Consider the following 20,990-nt stretch of genomic DNA (forward strand, 5'->3'; position numbering starts at 1 on the left):
TACAGCTCATTTCCTTTTAAAACTGCACTAATTCTGCCTGAGACTACAATTTTTTTTTAAAGCAAAATGTCATCATACCAAATATTGACTTTGTTTAATTTATTCCTGTTTACTGCTCCTGGTAGTATAGTTTGTATTGTAGAAACATTTAACTTAATGGTTTTTGAAGGCATCTTTGCTCTACAGCATTTCTTCGCATGTGCCTAAAACCTTTTCACAGTACTGTATATATATGGTATACACACACAAACATGTTGGTACGGGTAATGTTGCCACCTCGCAGGGTCCAGGGTTCCCAGTTTGAGACTAAGCTCGGGTAACAATCCGTGTGGAGTTCTGCAGACGGTTTTCCTCCAGGTTATCTGGTTTCCTCCCAAAAACTTGCCAGTAGCCAACTTCTTCCACTGTTTACACTACATTGCCCCATGATGCCTTGCATATTCTCAGGCCCAGGGTGTATTTTCCCACTTTGTGACCAACGTACCCAGGCCGGGTAGGTTCCGGATCCACCCTGACCAAGAATTGATGAATGAATGAATAAATGAATGATAATAATATAGACATTTAAAAATATTTCCTCATCACCAACCATTATACTCATGCTTAAAATGACAATCTTTTGTTCAGTTCAGCTATACCTCATTGCTCTTTTAAAACTATTTAAAATAACCCTAAAAACGAATACAAGCAATGAACACAACCCCCCAACATTTATAATATCCGACTCAAATGAAAGTGGAATATTTGTCATCCCCAAAAAAATTCTGTATTCCTGCTGGGTTGGACGTTACGTCATTATACATCGGGTCAGCTGACAGAAGGAGTCCCCCCCAGAACATCCATATTCCGACTGATCCCGCCTTCTACTCTATGATTGGCTATTATTTTCCTGCTTCTCCAATAGGATTGTGACGGCTTGTACGTGTGTCCTTTCAGCCAATCCTGGAGCAGTATGTGGAGTCTACGAAAATACGGGTGTGTAAAAAAAAAAAATACCGCTGTTCGTGAGGAGGGAGAGGTCGGCCATCTTGAATAGAATGACTGATCAGTGACCGCTATAGTGTTCCAGATCTGACTGAATATCAGAGCGTTAGCTACGGCTATTTGGGCGACACCGGCCCGGTTTTGTGGCAGTCAGACAGTCACCTGGTAAGTTTTAAGAGTCTTTTTGGCTTTTGGTCATAATGTACTGAAAGAGTGTCTTGGCAGAAATTCAATTCAAACGAGTCGAGCTTCGCTACAGCGAGTAACGTTAGCTAGTCTATAAAACTATAACATGGGCTAGTTTGTTTAGACAGTGTTTAACCTGGGGTATCACAAACCGATAAATTACCCTATACATTTCTTTGTTATTGTTTGATATCTAATAAATATAGCATTATTTTCAAATAAACGTCAATCGTGATGTTGCTAAGCTGTTAGCCAGTCGCCCTGCAGCGGTGCTCAGGTATGTTTTTTCCTGTCTCGACAACATTTCAACCGCGATATCGGTTCAATTATATATATATATATAGATATAAAAAGTATTAAATATTTTATCACGCGTAGGTTTAGACAATGTTGACTATTAAGAACATTGTACGTGCCATGACTGAAGTGTTATTTTAGGTAAGTGCACATTTTCGTGGGCTGTATCCTAAACAGCTCGCGTTTTCAACACGAGTGCACTACACACGTTAGGAAATATTTAGATTCTACGCACTACATAGTGCACTAAATGTCCGTTGTGGATTGAGCCCCAAAAGGCCGGTTTTAGCGGCAGACATATTGGTTGCTGCGGTTCTGTGAAATATGATGTGATTTTTCTTTCTTTTTCCCCTCTAAATATATAATTACTCTTCTAATTATTCTTCTAGCAACCAAAGGCTTATCTTGTATATTAAAATTTCTGACTGAATCCTGGAGGCGAGTGTGAGTGAATATCTCTTCTGAGTCCTTATATAAGCTTTGACCTTAACCCTGTAAATGGACTCATTTTGTTCAATAATGTGATTGGTTTTTGTATTGCAGATTTTTTTTTTTAGGACTTTTCTGGCACTCAAGTAAAACGATGGATGTATTTACAAAAAAAAATATCAGTCCATTTAGTCTTAATAAATGCATGAAATGCATATCTGGACTTAAATATGAATATGAGTAGTTTATTTCCTGTCCCTCAATAAGCCATGAAGATGAATGTTTTCAGTAAGATCTGTTCAAGGTCACTGACTGCACTGTATTCTTTAATGCATTGCTACATCAAGATGTTTACAACACAGGCTAATTAATTTATTTGACTCTCTTAGGTCGTGTGTTTGTGTTTGCTTGCTCTCTTCTTCTAGTTTACCATTTAGAAGTGTGTTTTGAAGAATTTTTAAAAGGAGAGGCGTAGAGCCGAGTATACACGCTGGCATGTAGATATTAAAGGAATCCTGCAGTGTTTTTCCGCCTAATCTTGTACTGATCTTGTTTTTCAGCCTAATCTAAATAATTTTGTACTGAAAATCTATAACATGTCTTCTTAAATTGTAGCAATAAAAATATCCAAACTCATCAGAAAAAATGTTGTTTACTGTTTTTGTCCTCTTGCAACAGCTACATTATCTGAAACCTGTTTAAAGGCACATTTGACTTTTTTAGCCCCGCCCTTTTTCACAATCACATTGATGTGAGAGAGAGAGATATATATATATATATATATATATATATATAATATCTCACATCACCGATCATCCATAACATTAAAACCACTACTGACAGGTGGCGTGAAAAACATTGATTATCTCGTTACACTGGCACCTGTCGAGGAGTGGGATATATTAAGCAGCAAGCGAACAGTCGGTTCTCGAAGTTGATGTGTTGGAAGCAGGAAAAACGGGCAAGAGTAAGGATCTGAGCGACTTGGACAAGGGCCAAATTGTGATGGCTGGACGACTGGGTCAGAGCATCTCCAAAACACCTTTTTGGTCCTGTGAAGTGTTCCCTGTATGCAGCGGTTTGTACCTATCAAAAGTGGTCCAAGGAAGGACAACCGTGTATTGTGTATGGGGTCCTGGCATTCATGTGTATCTTACTTTGACACGTACCACCTACCTAAACGTTGCAGACCAAGTACACCTCTTCATGGCAACAATATTCCCTAATTGCAGTGGCTTCTTTCAGCAGGATAACGTGCCCTGCAACACTGCAAACACTGTTCAGGAACGGTTTGAGGAACATGATAGAGTTCAAGGTGTTAGCTTGGCCTCCACATTCCCCAGATCTCAGTCCGATCCCACAGATGCTTGATGTGCCGGACAAATAAGTTAAACAATCCGCGGAGGCTCCACCTCAACTTGCAGGACTTAAAGGATCTGCTGCTAACTTCTACACAATATTAGGCAGGTGGTTTTAATGTAATAACTGATCAGTGTACATTAGCGATACCTCAGTCCTGACTTGTAGGTAGCTTTTGTGGCATGAAAACGTTGGTACTTGATTAGTGTAGTTAGGACAGTTGTATTTGCCGACTGGGTCATTTTATTTATTTTTATATACATACACACATACATTTTCACTGAACCTTCTCGTATTACTTGTAATTAGGAGATTATGTAGTAAACAGAATAACACCAGTTTTCCATATCTATAATCATGTAAGCTGTTTAGCTGGGGGTTTTTTTGTTTTGTTTTTACAAGTGAAATGATATCAGCTTGCTCAGGCTTGTACTGATCTTGGCGAGTACAATGGTAATCTTTCGTGCAACGGTAATATTAATTATCAGGGAGATTTTAAAGAGTCATCACTCCTCCTGCTTCAATTGAAAGGGAGAGTAAGCAGCAATCGTCTGTCCCAAGCTCTGTCTTTTGGCCACAAAAACAGAAACTCATTTGCAATGCAATATCTGCCCCAGGGATAATTTTCTGTTAAAGGAGCGGTTTCTGAAAATTGCATTCGAACAACACTCAAAAAAAAAAAAAATTCATCGTATTACTGACCATAATGAAAGATGAGACAATTATTAGTATAAAAATGTCATAATGTCCCATCTTGTATATTTTTCTTCAGTATTAGCATTAATACTCTGCAATTGAAGTACACAACCTCTGCAAAGTTAAACTGCTGAGTGTTATATATTCCACACACATGCAGAGTAAAACAGCTTTATCACAGTGTGGCACAGTTATTACTTTGGCGGTGGTGTGTCTTCTGTGTTTGATTCGTCTTTAATCTCGTTTTCCAGATTTCTGTACCATGGCATGTGAACACTGAGAGACCGCGCCACCATGATCGGAGGACTTTTCATCTACAACCACAAGGGCGAGGTGCTGATCTCGCGCGTCTACCGCGACGACATAGGGTGAGGGCCGATCCACCTGCTTCCTCGACACGAGATTTAAGATCAGTATCTGAGTAGACGACGATGTAATTAGGGATGGGTATCGTGACGGTTTTAATGGTATTACTACTCTTACCGTTACTGCTTATCGATCCGGTATTTTAACGGTATTCTTATCGGTACTTTATCGGTAGCTCTACACTAATTTCTGATTAAGCATAGTTTATTAATATATATCTTTGTAAATGCACCAGTGTGAAGATTTAAGTGTTTAAGATTTTATCTACTGCACAATAAAATAATGTAAAGATTTCTATGTAGCTTATTTGTAAAATTGAAAGTCATGTGCATTTAATAGCCGAAGTGTTTACATACTGATTTATTTCTTTATTTATACTTGTTAAGAACAAGTAGAAAATATGTTGAATATGTAATGAAATCTACATCATTTCAACGTAAGGTAAGCAAACCAACTAGGAGCGTTGTCTATCATCAACTCTAGTGAAGTGTAACCACAGTTTTGAACGTCTGGTCCTCTCCGTCATCGTCACTCTGTGTATTAAGCAGGAGCTTTCAAGAGATCTCACTTCTGGATTGTGAATAATGAAAATGCAGACGAATGTCTTAATTATCACAAATGAGAAATGGTTGGTGAGATAAAATGTGCAAAATAGCGTTTATTTAACAATAATAAAGAGGAAATATATTTTCTTAAAGTGCACCTATTAGGTTTTGAAACCTGCCTAATTTTGTTTGAAAGGTCTCCTTCAATAGATTTACATGCATCTAAGGCCAAGAAACACTAATGTGCTCATAATTTAAACTGCGGCACTAGTAGCTGCTTTTTAAAAAAAAAAAAAAAAAAAAAAATCAGTTTCTTTGAAACAAGTCATTTTAAACATTTTTTTTTTTTTAAACAAAACCCAGATGCATTAAAAGTCCCAGACACTGTTCAGACACTGGGTTGCTATGGCTACAGTGGCTCTGTAAAGCGGTGTTGGCTGTCGCAGACCACAAGTGCGTGTGTGTTCGTGTGCACGCTGAGTATGTAATGATGCTCTGTAGACAAAGTGTAACAGTTGAGTGACCATGAAAACCTACACTTAATACAGGGAAAGGTGGGAGTGTTCATGGCCCTTATCTCTTCTTAAGGCAGAATGGAGGAGGAGGAGGGTGATGTGTGTATGAAGAGGAGTTTAAGATAGTGAGATGCCTTGGGTTTTGTTTTCTTTTCTCGTTAATCGTACAGGAGTCCAAGTGAAATGACTGAAATGTGTATTCCGCATTATAACAAAATCAAAATGGCTTTCATTTCAACGAAGCACTGAGGACTATGTAAGGATTTGTTTAATTTGAAGAAAAAGAAATCTCCCATTTTATGCCCTGTGTATACACCTCATCAGTTTCTAGATTGCTCCGGCAGTCTAGGCTTTGATGGAGGCGCTTAGTGTCTGTACGAATATGAACTATCCTGCCACAACACCACACCCGATCAGGAAAAGTCTAATGGGGGGAAAAATCTTTCAGCAGAGCACATGGCAACCTAAACGCTGCCGCATTTCCGATTCCTCTAGAGAGCGAGCTGTCATTTACATCCGTACTGATGTAACACAATTAGTTCCTGCCTCTCAGCATTGCTAGCTAGTTGATGAGCAGAGTAGAGAAAACGTATATAGATGATGGTAAGACGGTTATTGCTGGTCTAAAACATAGTTTGGAAATAACTTTGATTTATGTAGACTGCGTGGGTGTAATGATGTCATTTATAACTTATTTTATCACTTTGTCACTTTAAAAACGAGACTTGAAAGAGAATGTGTCTTTTGGACAATTTGATAAAGTATGTTTTTAAGTTTATGCCCTTTATTTATTTGTAACTGTGTGCTATCGTACAGAAAAGATATGTACGTATGGTTTGTCTTTTACCGAGGGTTTTGTTTTATCAAATTCTTAAGCTGAATTATGCTTTTAGTTTATCTTATGCTTATAAAATGCAGGAATTTCCCGTCCATCCATCCGTTTTTCCGTACCGCTTATCCTACACTGGGTCGCTGGGGAACCTGGAGCCTATCCCAGGGAACTCCGGGCACAAGGTGTGCGACACTCTGGGTCGGGTGCCAATACATCTCAGGGCACAATCGCGCGTACACACATTCTCACACAGACTACAATCAGCCTACAATGCATGTCTTTGGACTGGGGGAGGAAACCGGAGTACCCAAAGGAAACCCCAAAACATGCGGAGAACCTGCAAACTCCACGCACACAGGGCAGAGGTGGGATTCGAGCCCCCAACCTCAGAGTTGTGAGGCAAAAGTACTGTGCAGTACAGAAATGTTTGAGGCAGAATGTGGTGGAAAATGATCTCGATAGTCAATAGTTGCAGGCCTCGTTACAGTTTGCGCTCTAACAGTTTGGCAAACGTGCATGTTCTTCTATTAAAATTATTATTTTTTAAATTTTTTTATTTTTTTGACCAAGCAGTCAGTGCAGTGTGGACACAGTACAGAAGTGAACCTGATAAGAGTCCAGTATCTACTTTGATTCCAGTCCGCTATTTTGATCCCCTTCCGGTTCATCTATCACTCTGTAGATAGCGATCACTATACCGAGAGCATGGGTTGCATCTTCATAGGCCATTTTATAACTCTTGGAGTTTATTGATTCAATTTAGTTCAAAATATAATGACTAGAAAAACTTCTTCCCCCCCCCCCTTCTTCTAGCATTTTCCGTGGGTTTGCATTGTATGTTAGGATGGACAGCAAGCATAATATTATGATGTACCAAGCACGTGTGTGTTGTACATTTTCACATCATGATAAATCTCTAGTCTAGACGGTATAGTTTGGATTTAAAAGATGGCCTTAAACAGAAGACAAAATCAGACAGATTGTGCTTTTAATTGCTCTGTGATCTTGCATAAGCTGCAACTCAGAAAGATGCAGCAAGTGGTTTCGTATGTCTTGGAGAAAACGTGTTCGCGTTCGCCTTTCTTCGCTGTTGTGCAAGGGTGTGGCTCAGACTCTGAATGTGAAGTGGTAATAATAGCATTGGGTTTAAAAATGACAGTTGTGCCTTTTTAAAATATGAAGGTACTAAAGCTTGAACATGTCGCAATTTTTTAGGAAAAGTGCGAAACTTGTCAATTGTTGACGATTAGCACGACCATATAATGAAAAGATTAAAAGGTGTCTCCAATAACGATATTGATTTTAGTGCATTCTGTTCGTGTTCTAATTTTTGTTTGTGTATGTTTTTCGCAGGAGGAACGCGGTTGATGCATTCCGGGTTAACGTGATCCACGCTCGCCAGCAGGTCCGCTCGCCCGTCACCAACATCGCACGCACCAGCTTCTTCCACGTCAAGCGCTCCAACATCTGGCTGGCTGCCGTCACCAAGCAGAATGTCAACGCCGCCATGGTGTTCGAGTTCCTCTACAAGATGTGCGACGTCATGACCGCCTACTTCGGCAAGATCAGTGAGGAGAACATCAAAAACAACTTTGTGTTGATCTACGAGCTGTTAGATGGTAAACTGACTTGCTTTTTTTTTTTTCTTTTTCTTTTGTCTCTCCATTTTTCACCAGAGTCCAATTACGTTAAGCTTATATCAGCTGTGTATCACCAAAGAAAAGCAGTTGACGCATCAAGGTGGAATTGTTTGTTTAAGCATAAATTAGTCTCGTGAGGAGACAAGGATGATCTCTGACAAGAATACGTGTCTGGAGATGGTTTTAAAAATACGGCAGTGAATTGTTGTGTAAACAAGCGTAAACAACACTACACCTACAGACCTACACCTCTTAAACTCGCCCGTTTCTAGTCCATACACTTTTAACAGCACACTTCCTGAGTAAGCCTGTTTGAGCCTTCGTTAATGTCATAACGGTGTAGGACGAGTTACCCACCAAAGTTTTGTCCATAATATGTGCAATAGTGATGCTTTGCTATGTAATCACCACTAATTAGAATGGAGTAATAACCTCAAGCCCCTGGTGGTTAGTGGGCCATGTACGTACACACACTAACACCCCACCCCTGGAGACTATGCCTTGTTCCTCTTCAAAGAGGACTACACATTGTTTGTGTTTGGCAGGTCTCCGTTTGTGATATCGTACACTTGTTGTCAGTCATCAGCTCTACATTGAGCTCTGCCTTCCTTCATTAAATGATGGACTAACTTAGAAATGTAAAGCTTGGTTGGCCGCCTACTTTCCCACCCAGCCTTGTACCACCTTCTTAGAAATCACATCTGACCCAGTGATGAAGATACAGAGATGATGCTGTAACGAGTCATGGAAAGAGTTTTTTATTTATTTATTTTTTCTTTCTTTCTTTGACCAAGTTTCTGTAACAGGAATTTCTATGGCCCTGGTATAAGGAAACAACATAATTCATTTGCATGAAAACAAACCTACATCTTGTACAGTGTAATATAACCTGTTGTTTGATGTTGGTTATTATGGGTTGTAGCTGTTGACTCTCTTTTTGCCTGTTTCCTTTTCCAGAGTCTATCGTTTTTTTTGGTGTGTTTTTTTTTTTTTTAACTTTACCCAGCATACCAGGAGTTCACTTATTCCCACAAGCAGCAGCTGGACTTTCTGTTGTGCTGTGGTTTTTTTAGGTTTTGATTTTTATGACTTGTATATAAGAAAATCAAAACCTAAAGAAAATACTGCGCAGACAGAGCAGCATCTTCACACATCCTGGAATCCTGCAACATTATTAACTAAGTGCTTGAGATGAGATTTCCGTATGTTGTTTGCTTAAGATTTTGAAATGGGTAACAAAATATTATTGTGGTATTATATCAGAAAGACAGACAGTTTTACCCACCATGTTGTTTTTTGTTTTCGTCCCCCCCCATTGAATGCTTCTCCTCTGGCATATAAAGTAATTGGGTTGCCTTCTCTGAGCAGGACACTTCCAGTGCTCCTTGAAATTTGTCCAAAATAAGCAGCTGTCTCTGTGCTGCCGTCTTTATCTCCGGAGGCAGAAACAATGCCAAAACTCCTGGCCTACCTAGGTGGTCTCATCATAAAATATTTGTTGTCGAGCTGATATTTAGTGTTGACTATAACAATGATGTACATAACTGTTCAGCGAATACCCATTAGGCAGGTTTAAATAATTACAGTCGAGGTCTGTTAAGTTTACATACGCCTTGCAGAATCTGCAAAATGTTCATTAAAAACTATAATAATAATGTTGCCTTAAATAATAGTCCAGGAGAAGCTATTTTAATAATAATGTTTACGTATCGTGTCCGTATCAGTGTACATTTATTTTGTTTAAAGATCCCCCCGTTAGTGCTCTTCAGAAGCTACAAAAGATATGTAGATGTTTCCCAGAAGACAAAATAACAATTTACACCGATCATTCTGTTCAAAAGTTTACACCCCCCTGTCTCTTAATGTATCGTGTTGCCTTCTTGAGCATCAGTGAATGTTTGCACTTTTTGTAATAGTTGTGTACGAGTCCCTCGGTTTGAAGAGATGGATCTCAAAATCATATAGCTGCTGTTGGAAAGGGGTCAAATAGGCAGAAGATGCTGGAAAAGTAAGGTCTGTACAGGACCTGGAGGATTTTTCTGAAGAACAGTGGGCAGTTTAACTGCTCAGGACAAACAAGGGACTCATGAACAACTATCACAAAACATAAAAACAGTCATTGATCATACAGCTAACGACACACAGTATTAAGAATCAAGGGTATGTAAACTTTTGAACTTTTTTCATTTATGTAAATTCAGTTATTATTGTGTCTTGTGGACTATGTGAACATCTGTTATGTGAAATGGATTATTCAGGGCAGAACTAAATAAAAAGAAAATGCAGTTTTTATGATCCCTCTTATTCATTTTTATTTATTAAAATTTTTTTGATTCTGCAAGACGTATGTATACTTATGACCTCAACTGTATGCACTTCCGTAAAGCCTTTTTCAGGCCAGGATTGTTTTGCAGAAGTTACAGATAGACAGAAATGAACGTACCACTTTTTTTTGTGTGTCGTTGTGCTTGTGATGAATTAGTGCCGTCTACATGGTTCTTTCCCCTTACTGTAGAGATCCTGGACTTTGGTTACCCACAAAACTCTGAGACCGGAGCACTGAAGACCTTCATCACTCAACAGGGAATCAAGAGCCAGGTTAGTGCGAACAGTTATAATTTTCAGAGTACTTTAAACAAGATGGCAGTTTTATTACTTCGTTGTTACTAGCCAACAACCCATGGTCCAGGTCAATATTTGTTGGGCTATTTAAATGTGGTTTTGGGTATGTAAATATTTAGTTTGCTCCACTGACTCTGAGTTTGGTGACATTTTGCTATTCTTCCTGTGATGTAAACATTCGCTGTTAATGCTGCTATCCCTTCAATTATTTGAGTCACTGCAAATAAACTGATTTGATTTGTTTTCTGTTGTCTTTAACTCTCCGTGCTCCATCGCCTGGTCTGACAACCTGCCTTCCAGCATCATGTAAGCACACCTGTGATAGCACAGATTTCTCTCTCTCTGAGAATAATTAACCAGACACTACAAACGTTTTATCGTAATCATTTTCTCTGTATTTGCTTCCAGACTAAAGAAGAGCAGTCTCAGATCACCAGTCAGGTGACCGGGCAGATCGGATGGAGGCGTGAGGGCATCAAGTACCGTCGCAACGAGCTCTTCCTGGATGTTCTGGAGAGTGTGAACCTGCTTATGTCACCGCAAGGTAACACTCAATTCCATTGCTGAACTAGCTCATGGGGCTCTAGGAGCATTGTGTGTCGGTATGATGTGCTTGGTACATTTTGGTGATTTTAGCGTTTATCGTACACCGTGTGCCCATGGCATGGCTGGATATGTATGTTTATATATATATATATGAAGTGTGTGTGTGTGTGTGTGTGTGTGTGTGTGTGTAGGTCAGGTGCTGAGTGCCCATGTGTCAGGCCGTGTGGTTATGAAGAGCTACCTGAGTGGAATGCCTGAGTGCAAGTTTGGCATGAATGACAAGATTGTCATCGACAAGCAGGGCAAAGGGGGCACCACTGATGATGCAGGCAAGAGGTGAGACACTAAACTAGATTGTTGTGGATTTCTTTGGTAAATAGTTCTCCTTGACCTTGGAATGAAAAACTATACATAAAAGAACCATACAGTTCAGTCCTAAGGTCTGAGTCTAGGCTTGTGCAGTATAACATAATATAACAATGCCACGATATCCAGTGATGATTATTGCCGATAAAGTTTATTTACCAGAGGTACCAGCCATTACACATTTTGCATAGGAGAAGAGATCGACCGATATTGATTTTTAAAAGGTTTTATAACCGGTACAGATATTTGCATGTTTACGTGCCCGATAACCAATATTTATTTATTGTTTTACTTCTGTTTTTGACCGTGATCGCACCACTGAACTGAACAAACCGTTTTATTTATAACAATTTTGTCAATTTCACATCCTCCTAGCATACAAAACAAAACTCTCATTTATACACCAATAAATAGAGGGGTCTGTAAAAGTGCAAAAAAATAAAATGCACTGTTCGTGTCTTTCTTCAGATTTAGTCCTACAAAGGTGCTCCTGCGTGCAGTTCTCAAAAAGCCCACAAGGTGGCTGTTCATTGGTTTTCCGATATTACAAAACCGATAACCGATTATGGAAAAATGCTTAAATATCAGGGGAAATATCGGTAAAACCGATAATCGGTCGATCACTACATAGAAGCACTGCAAAAACATCAGCGTATGCCATTGTTAGAGTAATGTTTAGGTGCATTGTAGTTTGGGGTGGGGATTGAGGCTTTGAGTCTGTCTGAGCCACAGTGTGTGTATCTCCCACAAATGTAGCTTTTATTTGTGTCTGTGGAAGTAAAACTGAGGGATTTAAATGCCACCCATTCAGCAGTACTCTCTTCTGACTCGTTATTGTGAAGGGAAAAGTCCTGAAAATATGTCAGTTACTCGAGTGGCAGAAAGCTTAGTGCGCTCTGGCCCTGGATCAGTCCAAGAGCGAAGGCTTCCCTGACTCCGCCCGAAAATGGTCAACGTGGCTTTTTTGGTTTTTGGCCATAAGATGGAAAGAGGAAAAAAAAAAAAGGCCTACAGTGACGTGTAAACTCTAACGCGTTACAAATCATGTTAATGGTGAAAATAGTTAGAAAGCGATTTAAATATTTGTTTTTTTAAACCATGCTGTTCTGCTCAACACTAAACAGTAAAAATGTTGACCATGCTTTGACAACCAATTTGTAAGAATCACTTAAAAGGCCCCCATCCAGCTGAGTTTTCATGATTACCACAGTTCCCGACTGAACAGCTGGTAATATTATTACACCTCCATCACTCTCCTTAAACCGGAAATGGTGGAAATTCCTGTCTTTCTGTATTTTAAAATCCCAATCACAGGGGAAAAAATCAATAACATACAAGCCTGTCTACTCAGAACTGTTTTCCTGTTTATGATTTTCTGCAATTGAATCATTTGTTCATCAAGTTGAACAAAACTCTTATTGGCTGAAAGATCTTCCTCGTTAAGAGACAACAAACATGAACACTTTGGGAGCGTACATTTTGGCACTATTTTAATTGTATCACAAGAGCTGGATGAAATAAAGGCACCAACGGGATATTGAATTTCTTGAATTGTTTATTTAGAAGCCTACGAACCCTGAATTTGTTTGGGGGGCGGGGGGGTTGTTTTTGTTTTTTGTTGGGTTTTTTTACCTACAAATTAATTTACCGTTCAAGTTTGACCATGTAGTACAAAGTATGAGTAAGTGGTGTCGTGCGTGTTGCCTGAATAATTCCTCTTCAGTGTGAAGTGAGGGTCTGATCAGTGATGTTGCTTGTGCCTTCCACACAGCTTTTACTCAAATAAAATACAAGTTCCTACTTGAAAGATATGTTTAAGTCTTGGCAGCCTTAAGACTCTAAACTACTACACTATAATTCAGTAGGTTCTGTCGAGTAAGGCTGAACCGTCCTGATTCTCACCAGGTGCACCGGCAGTGTCCGTGTACATATGATATATTATGAGTACCACCCATTTTAATATTTTACACTGTCTCTTGGGACTTTAAACACGTAAGGTATAAGATAATAGGTCATTTATCAACTTGAACTAATGCTTTGTATTAGGTTTTAAACGATTCAGACTTTTGGACTGTACTGTTGTAAGGTTTGATTTCGTCTCGTTTATTGAGTATGACTGCTGTAATTGCATGCTTGTCTTCTGTTTTTGCTGTAAGTGAGGTTTGTCCTTTTGTTCTCATGTTCAGTTTTTTTTTATTTTGTAATTTGCACATTTTTTTCCCCCCCTTTTCTCTGCTGGACTGCAGTGAGTTGGGAGGCAGGTAGTGTACCTCACTCCTCACCCAGTCATCCATCTACAAATTCTCCTGTATTAGTTTCTAAAGCCTCAGGTGTGTGTGTTTGTGTCATGCCATTTGAAGTCTCAGTGGTATGGGTGTGCCTTCTGCTTTAATTAAAATGTTTTGAAAATTTCTAACTTCCAGGGGGAGGTTGGGATGTAATCAAGTATCGTTTTTTCCCACTGCAGTTAAACTGTCAGTGACGCATGCATTTGTTTTGACAGACTTTAATATAGGGGAACTATTGAACACACGGCAAATTTCAACCTGTAGTAGCGCATGCTCATTTAAAATTCAGTGTGCCACAGTATGAACACAGTAGAAATGTACTTTAATAATAATCTGTCAAGTACTGGTATTTGTACTATTTTATAAGGCAGTAAAAACAAAGCACTGAAATGAATGCTCCACATCAGACAGAGAAATGTGGTAGTAGTGTCTGTTGCTAAATGAAACACTGAGTGGATGTGGGGTGCCACGTGTTGCAACTAGTAAAACAGGTGTAATCCGAGACCGATTTGCAGTTTAAGTGTTTTAATGTAGTTGTACTGAATGTTACTGGAAATATTATCTCTCTTTTATTCCCCAAGCTTCTGACTAAGTTTCGACTTTAGCTATGCGAATGAGAACCTTCTTCGGCCTTCTTTTATTTGTGGACATTTGAAACATCTGCCCTGTGCGTTTGTAAAACTATCCACACAAGCCATCGCCCCAGAACACTATAGATATTGTCCAGAATACCCAGTTGTATTATTGTCAATTTTCCTTTTTGCTGCTCACTGTGAGGTGAATGCTATAATCATAAAGCAAATATCGCATGAGGCCTCGGCTGAGTCAGCTGCCATGTGCAGCTGTTTAATAACGTAATTCTGATTATATTAGTGCCAAAGAAAAAAAAGTCTTCAGTGTGTTGTATTGCTGTATTCTTGTGGCATGCTCAAAACGATGTAACAGTCACAGTTCCTGCATTGTGTTAGAAAGCACCTCAGTTTCCACCAAGGTACCTGTAGGAACTCTGAGCACGGCGTTCTACACAGACGTTCGACTCGGACATGACCCCATGTGTTCCTGCTTCTAATTATAGCATTAGTAAGCCATGTGGGACTTTTTTTTTCTCTTTCAATGTTTATTTTTGCAACAACTAAATGCACTTCCACTGACGCTAAGCAGGGTTGAGCCTGGCCAGTACCTGGATGGGAGACCTCCTGGGGAAAACTAAGGTTGCTGCTGGAAGTGGTATTTGTTAGGCCAGCAGGGGGCGCTCACCCTGTGGTCTGCGTGGGGCCTTATAGCCCAGAACAGCGACGGGACACTATACTTTAAAAACAGCACCGTCTTTCAGATGAGACGTTAAACCGAGATCCTGACTCTGTGTGGTTATTAAAATCCCAGGACACTTATAGTAAAAGAGTAGGGGTATAACCCTGGTGTCCTGGCGAAATTCCCCCGTTGGCTCTTCTCTATCATGGCCCCCTAATAATCTCCATTCCTGAATTGGCTATATCACTCTCTCCTCTACACTAAGAGCTGGTGTGTGGTTGACGTTCTGGCATGCTATGGCAGTCACAGCATCCAGGTGGATGCTACACAATACTATGTATTACTAACTATACTACTTACCCCCCCAATACCATGTAAAGCACTTTGAGTGTCTAGAAAAGCACTATATAAATGTAACTAACACTGTATTCCACAAATAACTTGAGATCTGACCAATGACACAGATATGTGTTAACCCTAGCCACCGCAAGTTTTACCTTGCCCATAAACTCTTCATACTTAACTGTATATTTAATATCCAATATCCAAGAGAATATTACCCTTAATAGCACATATAGCTTAACTGCGTGCCTATGTTATGACTGTCACCATTTATTAGTTCTAACATCTAGCTGTAATAGAGCCTGAAAAAAAGCATTTGAATTTCCCAGCATTCTCCCAATACGCAGATTTACTTCTTGTCTTAAGCAGTACTGCTTGTGTCCTGTTCTGCAGTAATGTTTGCTATTCAGAGTGTGTGTGTTTCCTGTGTACGCCCTGCAGTAGCGGGAAGCAGTCTATAGCCATCGACGACTGCACCTTCCACCAGTGTGTGCGACTCAGCAAGTTTGACTCAGAGCGCAGCATCAGCTTCATCCCACCGGATGGAGAGTACGAGCTCATGAGGTCTGTATATGATTATACGTGTACACAACGTAGGTCACTGTGTGCACTTTTTTTCCTAAGTGTATGTCGTCACTTTAGGTATCGCACCACTAAGGACATCATTCTGCCGTTCCGTGTCATTCCTCTGGTAAGAGAGGTGGGACGCACCAAATTAGAGGTGAAGGTGGTCATCAAGTCCAACTTCAAGCCGTCACTTCTGGCCCAGAAGATTGAGGTGAGTGAGTGTCATTGTCGTCATCGTCCCCTTTTCCGGAGAGTTATTTAAATGTACTACCGGTCAAATGTTTAGTAAAAACATTTTCCACATTTTATAATAACAGTCATCAAAACTCTGGAGTAACACAAATGGAGCTATGGGAATTATATTGTGGTGATAAATCCAAAATAATTTAGTATTTTAGCATGTTTAAAGTAGACCCCATTTTTGCCTAGAATTTCCAGAAATGTATTCTTGGCATTTTCTCAACCGATTTCTTGAGGAATCTCCCTGAGATGTTTTTTTAACTGTATTAAAGGAGTTCCCACGTACGTTGGACTCTTATTGTCTGCTTTTCGGAATATTTCGCTCCAAGTCATACATTTAAAAAAATATATATATTTTTAGGAAATAACGTTATTTTTCTAATGAAAGAAATGAATATGTTGGCAGAATTATATTTTTGTCTACAACACCGATTTCAAACATTTAGTCATACACCTTCAGATCAAAAGGTTTTTTAAAACATGAGAAACATTCGAGTCGAGTGTCCCCAAACTTTTGACTGATCGTGTACTCCATTTTTTTTTTTTTTTTTTTTTTTTTTTTTTTTTAATTTGCACTAGAGCTACAAAGGTTAATGTTGCTAACAATCGAGATAGGTTTATAATTTAGCGCTGTGCAGACTGTGTGCAAAAATTATGGTAAACCATATTATTATTAATACTGTCACCTGCGTGTAATTGAGATGAACTATTTAAGATGCAGTGGGTTTGATGGCAGGCAGTTATCTGATTTATTTATTTGTTTCATAAACATATTGTATGGTTATATATTGCATGTGTCCTTAGGTGCGCATTCCCACCCCGCTCAACACCAGTGGTGTGCAGGTGATCTGCATGAAGGGAAAAGCCAAGTACAAGGCCAGTGAAAATGCCATCGTGTGGAAGTGAGTCACACCTGCAGCTTTCTCACGCCAATGAAACAAGCCCTTGTTTTTGGTAGATTCCTTCAGAGTTTGTTTGTGTGTGTGTGTGTGTGTTTGTGTGTCTAGGATCAAGAGGATGGCTGGTATGAAGGAGTCACAGATCAGTGCTGAGATTGAGCTGCTGCCCACCAATGACAAGAAGAAGTGGGCTCGTCCACCCATCTCCATGAACTTTGAGGTCAGTTTAGTTCTCGGATGTGTAACCTCCTTGTAAAAATCAACTTTTTTCAAATACGAATAAATTTTTAAAGGTGCGTACTAACTCTAGCATAGAATCATGTAACTATCAGATAATAGTTCCTAGCACATTTAAAACATACTCAAAACCACAATAGTGACATCAGCAATAGTTTTTGAAAATAAAAACATAACCTTTTCCGAACCTTGTTTTAAATATCTCCGCCTTAGAGGGTGTTTTCAAAAAGGCATTTTCCTCTGGATATTTGTCTATATGTGTAGATATGTCTTAGGAGTTCATGAGCATCGTCCTTAAAGGTTCACTGTTCATGCTCAGCAATTTGCAGTGATGCAGCACCAGTCAAATATTTGGAATATACCCAACCATGCTTCTTTTACTATTCCACATATTTTAGAATAATGCTCAAGACATCAGACAAATAATAAATTACATATGGAATAATATACAGTGAGACCGAGGGAGGAAGGAATTCCTGTTTAATATTTACACATCATATCTATACATTCCGTGCACCATGAGAAAGATCTGCACGTCGGTGCTGCTTTGTTTGTTTGTTTGTTTTTGTTTGTTAGTGAACCTCAATTCCTAGTATTGTGATAATTCTAATGATAAAACTCCGGTTGTTCTCGCTCAGGTGCCGTTCGCCCCGTCCGGACTCAAGGTGCGCTACCTAAAGGTGTTTGAGCCAAAGCTGAACTACAGCGATCACGACGTGATTAAATGGGTCCGCTACATCGGCCGCAGCGGCATCTACGAGACCCGCTGCTAACGGCGGCCCCTCCGGCTCAGTCAGGAGGGGAGAGAGGGATGTGGGGGGGCCTGACGAGGAGAGATGAGCAAGCAGAGCCTCACTGGAGGAGGTGCAGAAGAGGCATTCCCTTCATCTCTCTCTCCTGTTCCTTCCCCTCCTCTTCCACTTTTCCTGTGTTCACACTGACAGTGAAAAACAAAAGATTTAAAAAAATATATATATCATTGGTTATTCAGAAATAATGTCTAGTGGAGAAAACAGAAAAAGGGTTAAAAATAAGTTTAGATATCTTTGATAATATGACAGCTGCATTTCGCTTCATTATGCATACTTACTTGCTATAAGACGAGGCCCCCTTTCCATCAGGCCCACCCATTCTTCCTCTTTTTAAGCATTCCAGACCCCTCGCTGAACGATTAATGGAGGATTTAGGCTCATTTTCTCTGTTTAACGATAAGCAGTGAACCTGTGCTTCTGTTCTCAGGCCTCATCAGTGCTTCGTTTTCCTCTTTCTCACAAGATGTGTGGTTGTACTTTCTGCTCTGGTGTAGTCAGCTAAACTTAATTTTTATTCATCAGTTCTACTCCCTACCTTTTTTCTTTTCTTTTTCTTTTTTTTTTTCCTTTATTAAATCCTAATCCCCAAGTGTATTAGTCAGCTGTTGTCCATGTTTTGTAGGCAGTGTTTTATTGTATGCATCACTACTCTTGCCCCAACTTGTATCACTTATCCTCTTTCATCTTCCTCTCTGTCAGTACTTTTCAGATATAGTTTTTCATATGGCTAATAATGAGGAAATGTTGTCTGCTTTGGTCTCTGATGTTTCACTTTTATGTGTGTGACCAAAATTCTCAGAAATGAGGAACTATGAATTTAAAGTACTATAAGAAATAAATCCAGCTGTGTGTCTGCGTGTACAAACTCTATACACCATGAAGGGGTAAGAAGTGACCTGCCAGGCTGAAATTTCAGCTTTGTGGCTGTAGAGGAGGTGTATTCAGGCTGGTTATGTGTATGTATGTATGTACGAATGTATGTGAGAGAGACTCGGGCTCTATAAGCAGAGGGTCCCCCAACATCTCTCAGGAATCTTCTTCCCTCAAGCGTGTTTACCAGGTTGTTTACCAGAGGTTTACGGCAGACCCGTGGGATTCTTCCCGTGCACTGGGGTGTGTATCTTCCCATATTCCCTCCTCTAGTTTACTCTGAGATTTTTATGCCACAAATGTGGAGGAACAGCAACGTGTGCAGCTTTGAAGGAAAACAAAAAAATGGGCTGAATTTCTTTGGAACTAAATCAGAGCTCCCGATTTTCAAGGAAAGATTTTCCGGAATCTCTTTCAGCCCTGTTTAGAAATATTCGAAAGCAGCACTGAGCTGAGTTCTGCTTCTCTCACTCTATCCTCTCACAAAACAAAAAAACACTATTCAATAACGCAGTCAAAGTACAAGGTTTCACCACTTCACCTTGCTTAAACGGCAGTCCTGCAGGAAGTGCCGATTTCCTTCCTTCTCTGACTGCAATCTTCAGCTGTCCAAACGACACTACATCCTTTCCTAAAAAGATTTTCTTCACATGTTCTGCACCTCTCTGAGAGATGATGAGGGTCCTGTGGGGCTTGATCCCTCAGCTTCAGTGTGTGCTCTTCATTTGGTAACTTTGTGATCGTCCTGTTAATCCTAATAAAGAGAAGAAAAAAGAATTCGTGTGGATTGAGTGGGTACTTTTGTTGCGCCTATTGTGGCACATGTTGCCATATGTTCTAGAAAATTAGTCACTCTTGAATATTAGACCTATCCCTTCATTTCTGTTTGCTCAGAGGAAGATGTTTCCAGTTTTATTTTACATAATGGTCATACACGAGCAGCGGGAATAAATGGGCTAGCAGGGCAGGATTCTTTTCTAGCCCAGATTCAGCATTCATGCAGCGTATCAGAGACGTCCGTGTCGGGTAAACAGTAAAACACCCCACAGATTTGATCTTGTTTTGGTCTGATATTCTCCATATGTCACTGATTTATATCCTTTATATATTGGGACATATATTTACAGGAGAAATATAAAGTAGATCGTAAAGGCACGTTTTCCAATGAAAGTACAAGTCACCCTTAGAACTAAGTTTAGTTGTTTTTTTTTATTGTTTGTTTGTGTTCTTTGTAATGAAAGGGTTACAACTTTTCTTTACCTTGTTTGGTATTCAAAGGAAACTCCATGAAAATTACAGACTTCCATCCATTCATTTCTCGTACCGCTTATCCTAAACAGGGTCGCAGGGGAGCCTGGAGCCTATCCCAGGGAACTCGGGGCACAAGGTGGGGCACACCCTGGATGGTTTTCCATCCCCTTACAGGGAACAATCGCACACATTCACACAGTACAGACAATTTGGAAATGTCATCAGCTTACAATGCCTGTGTTCTGGGGGAAGAAACCAGAGTACCCGGAGGAAACCCACAAAGCATAGGGAGAACATGCAAACTCTGTGCGCACAGGGTCGAGGCGGGATTCGAATCCCTGACCCCAGATGTGCGAGGCAGATGTGCTAACCTCTAATCCACTGTGCCTCCACATTACATATTTATGAATGAGCTTGTTTTTAAGTTACTGATGTTTTTTGGATTAAACCCATTCCATTCAACTGACTAGTGGCATAGGTTTATAATTATAATAATAGACTCAATAATAAATATATCAGGTATATATAATGGCTGACTGTGATTTCTAACACTGCAACCCTGTCTATGGAGTATATTTACACTGAGAAGGGCAAGTTGAGGAAGCTGTTCTTGCAAAGGTGTGTGTGTGTGTTTAGGCTGATGTCATGGCCAATCGTTAAGCGGGTACGGGAGCCAAAGGACGGTCCGCCTGATGGATCGATGGCCAATTAAACTCTCATCTCTCATGCCTGGTGAAAGAGGAGCTGCTGTCTTGCTGTTCTTTCTCTGCTTTGCTCTTCCACCTCCCTCTTCTTTTCTTCTCCGCTCTTTCCCAGAGTGAGTGACAGCGCAGGGTCAAACAGCCTCCAG

At 39.9% G+C, this 20,990-nt stretch overlaps 1 protein-coding gene across 1 annotated transcript; it reads left to right on the forward strand.

Moving 5' to 3' along the window:
* Positions 1–991: 991 nt before the first annotated feature.
* ap2m1b (adaptor related protein complex 2 subunit mu 1b) lies at positions 992–20,330 on the forward strand. Its single transcript, XM_053622766.1, has 12 exons — positions 992–1,149; positions 4,203–4,319; positions 7,563–7,828; positions 10,365–10,447; positions 10,772–10,777; positions 10,880–11,015; positions 11,209–11,353; positions 15,706–15,828; positions 15,907–16,042; positions 16,876–16,973; positions 17,079–17,190; positions 17,846–20,330. The coding sequence occupies exons 2-12, from the start codon at positions 4,246–4,248 to the stop codon at positions 17,978–17,980; spliced, it is 1,314 nt and encodes a 437-aa protein (XP_053478741.1). The 5' UTR covers positions 992–1,149; positions 4,203–4,245; the 3' UTR covers positions 17,981–20,330.
* Positions 20,331–20,990: the final 660 nt, after the last annotated feature.

Source organism: Ictalurus furcatus, chromosome 4 (assembly GCF_023375685.1).
Source record: "Ictalurus furcatus strain D&B chromosome 4, Billie_1.0, whole genome shotgun sequence".
Classification (NCBI taxonomy): domain Eukaryota; kingdom Metazoa; phylum Chordata; class Actinopteri; order Siluriformes; family Ictaluridae; genus Ictalurus; species Ictalurus furcatus.

What these genes read in the sequence shown, in the direction of transcription:
- ap2m1b (XM_053622766.1), top strand. Translation starts at nt 4,246, where the DNA reads ATGATCGGAGGACTTTTCATCTACAACCACAAGGGCGAGGTGCTGATC. An exon ending in GATCTACGAGCTGTTAGATG is followed by an intron (nt 7,829 to 10,364) that starts GTAAACTGACTT and finishes CCCTTACTGTAG; the next exon opens with AGATCCTGGACTTTGGTTAC. An exon ending in GGAGAGTACGAGCTCATGAG is followed by an intron (nt 15,829 to 15,906) that starts GTCTGTATATGA and finishes TCGTCACTTTAG; the next exon opens with GTATCGCACCACTAAGGACA.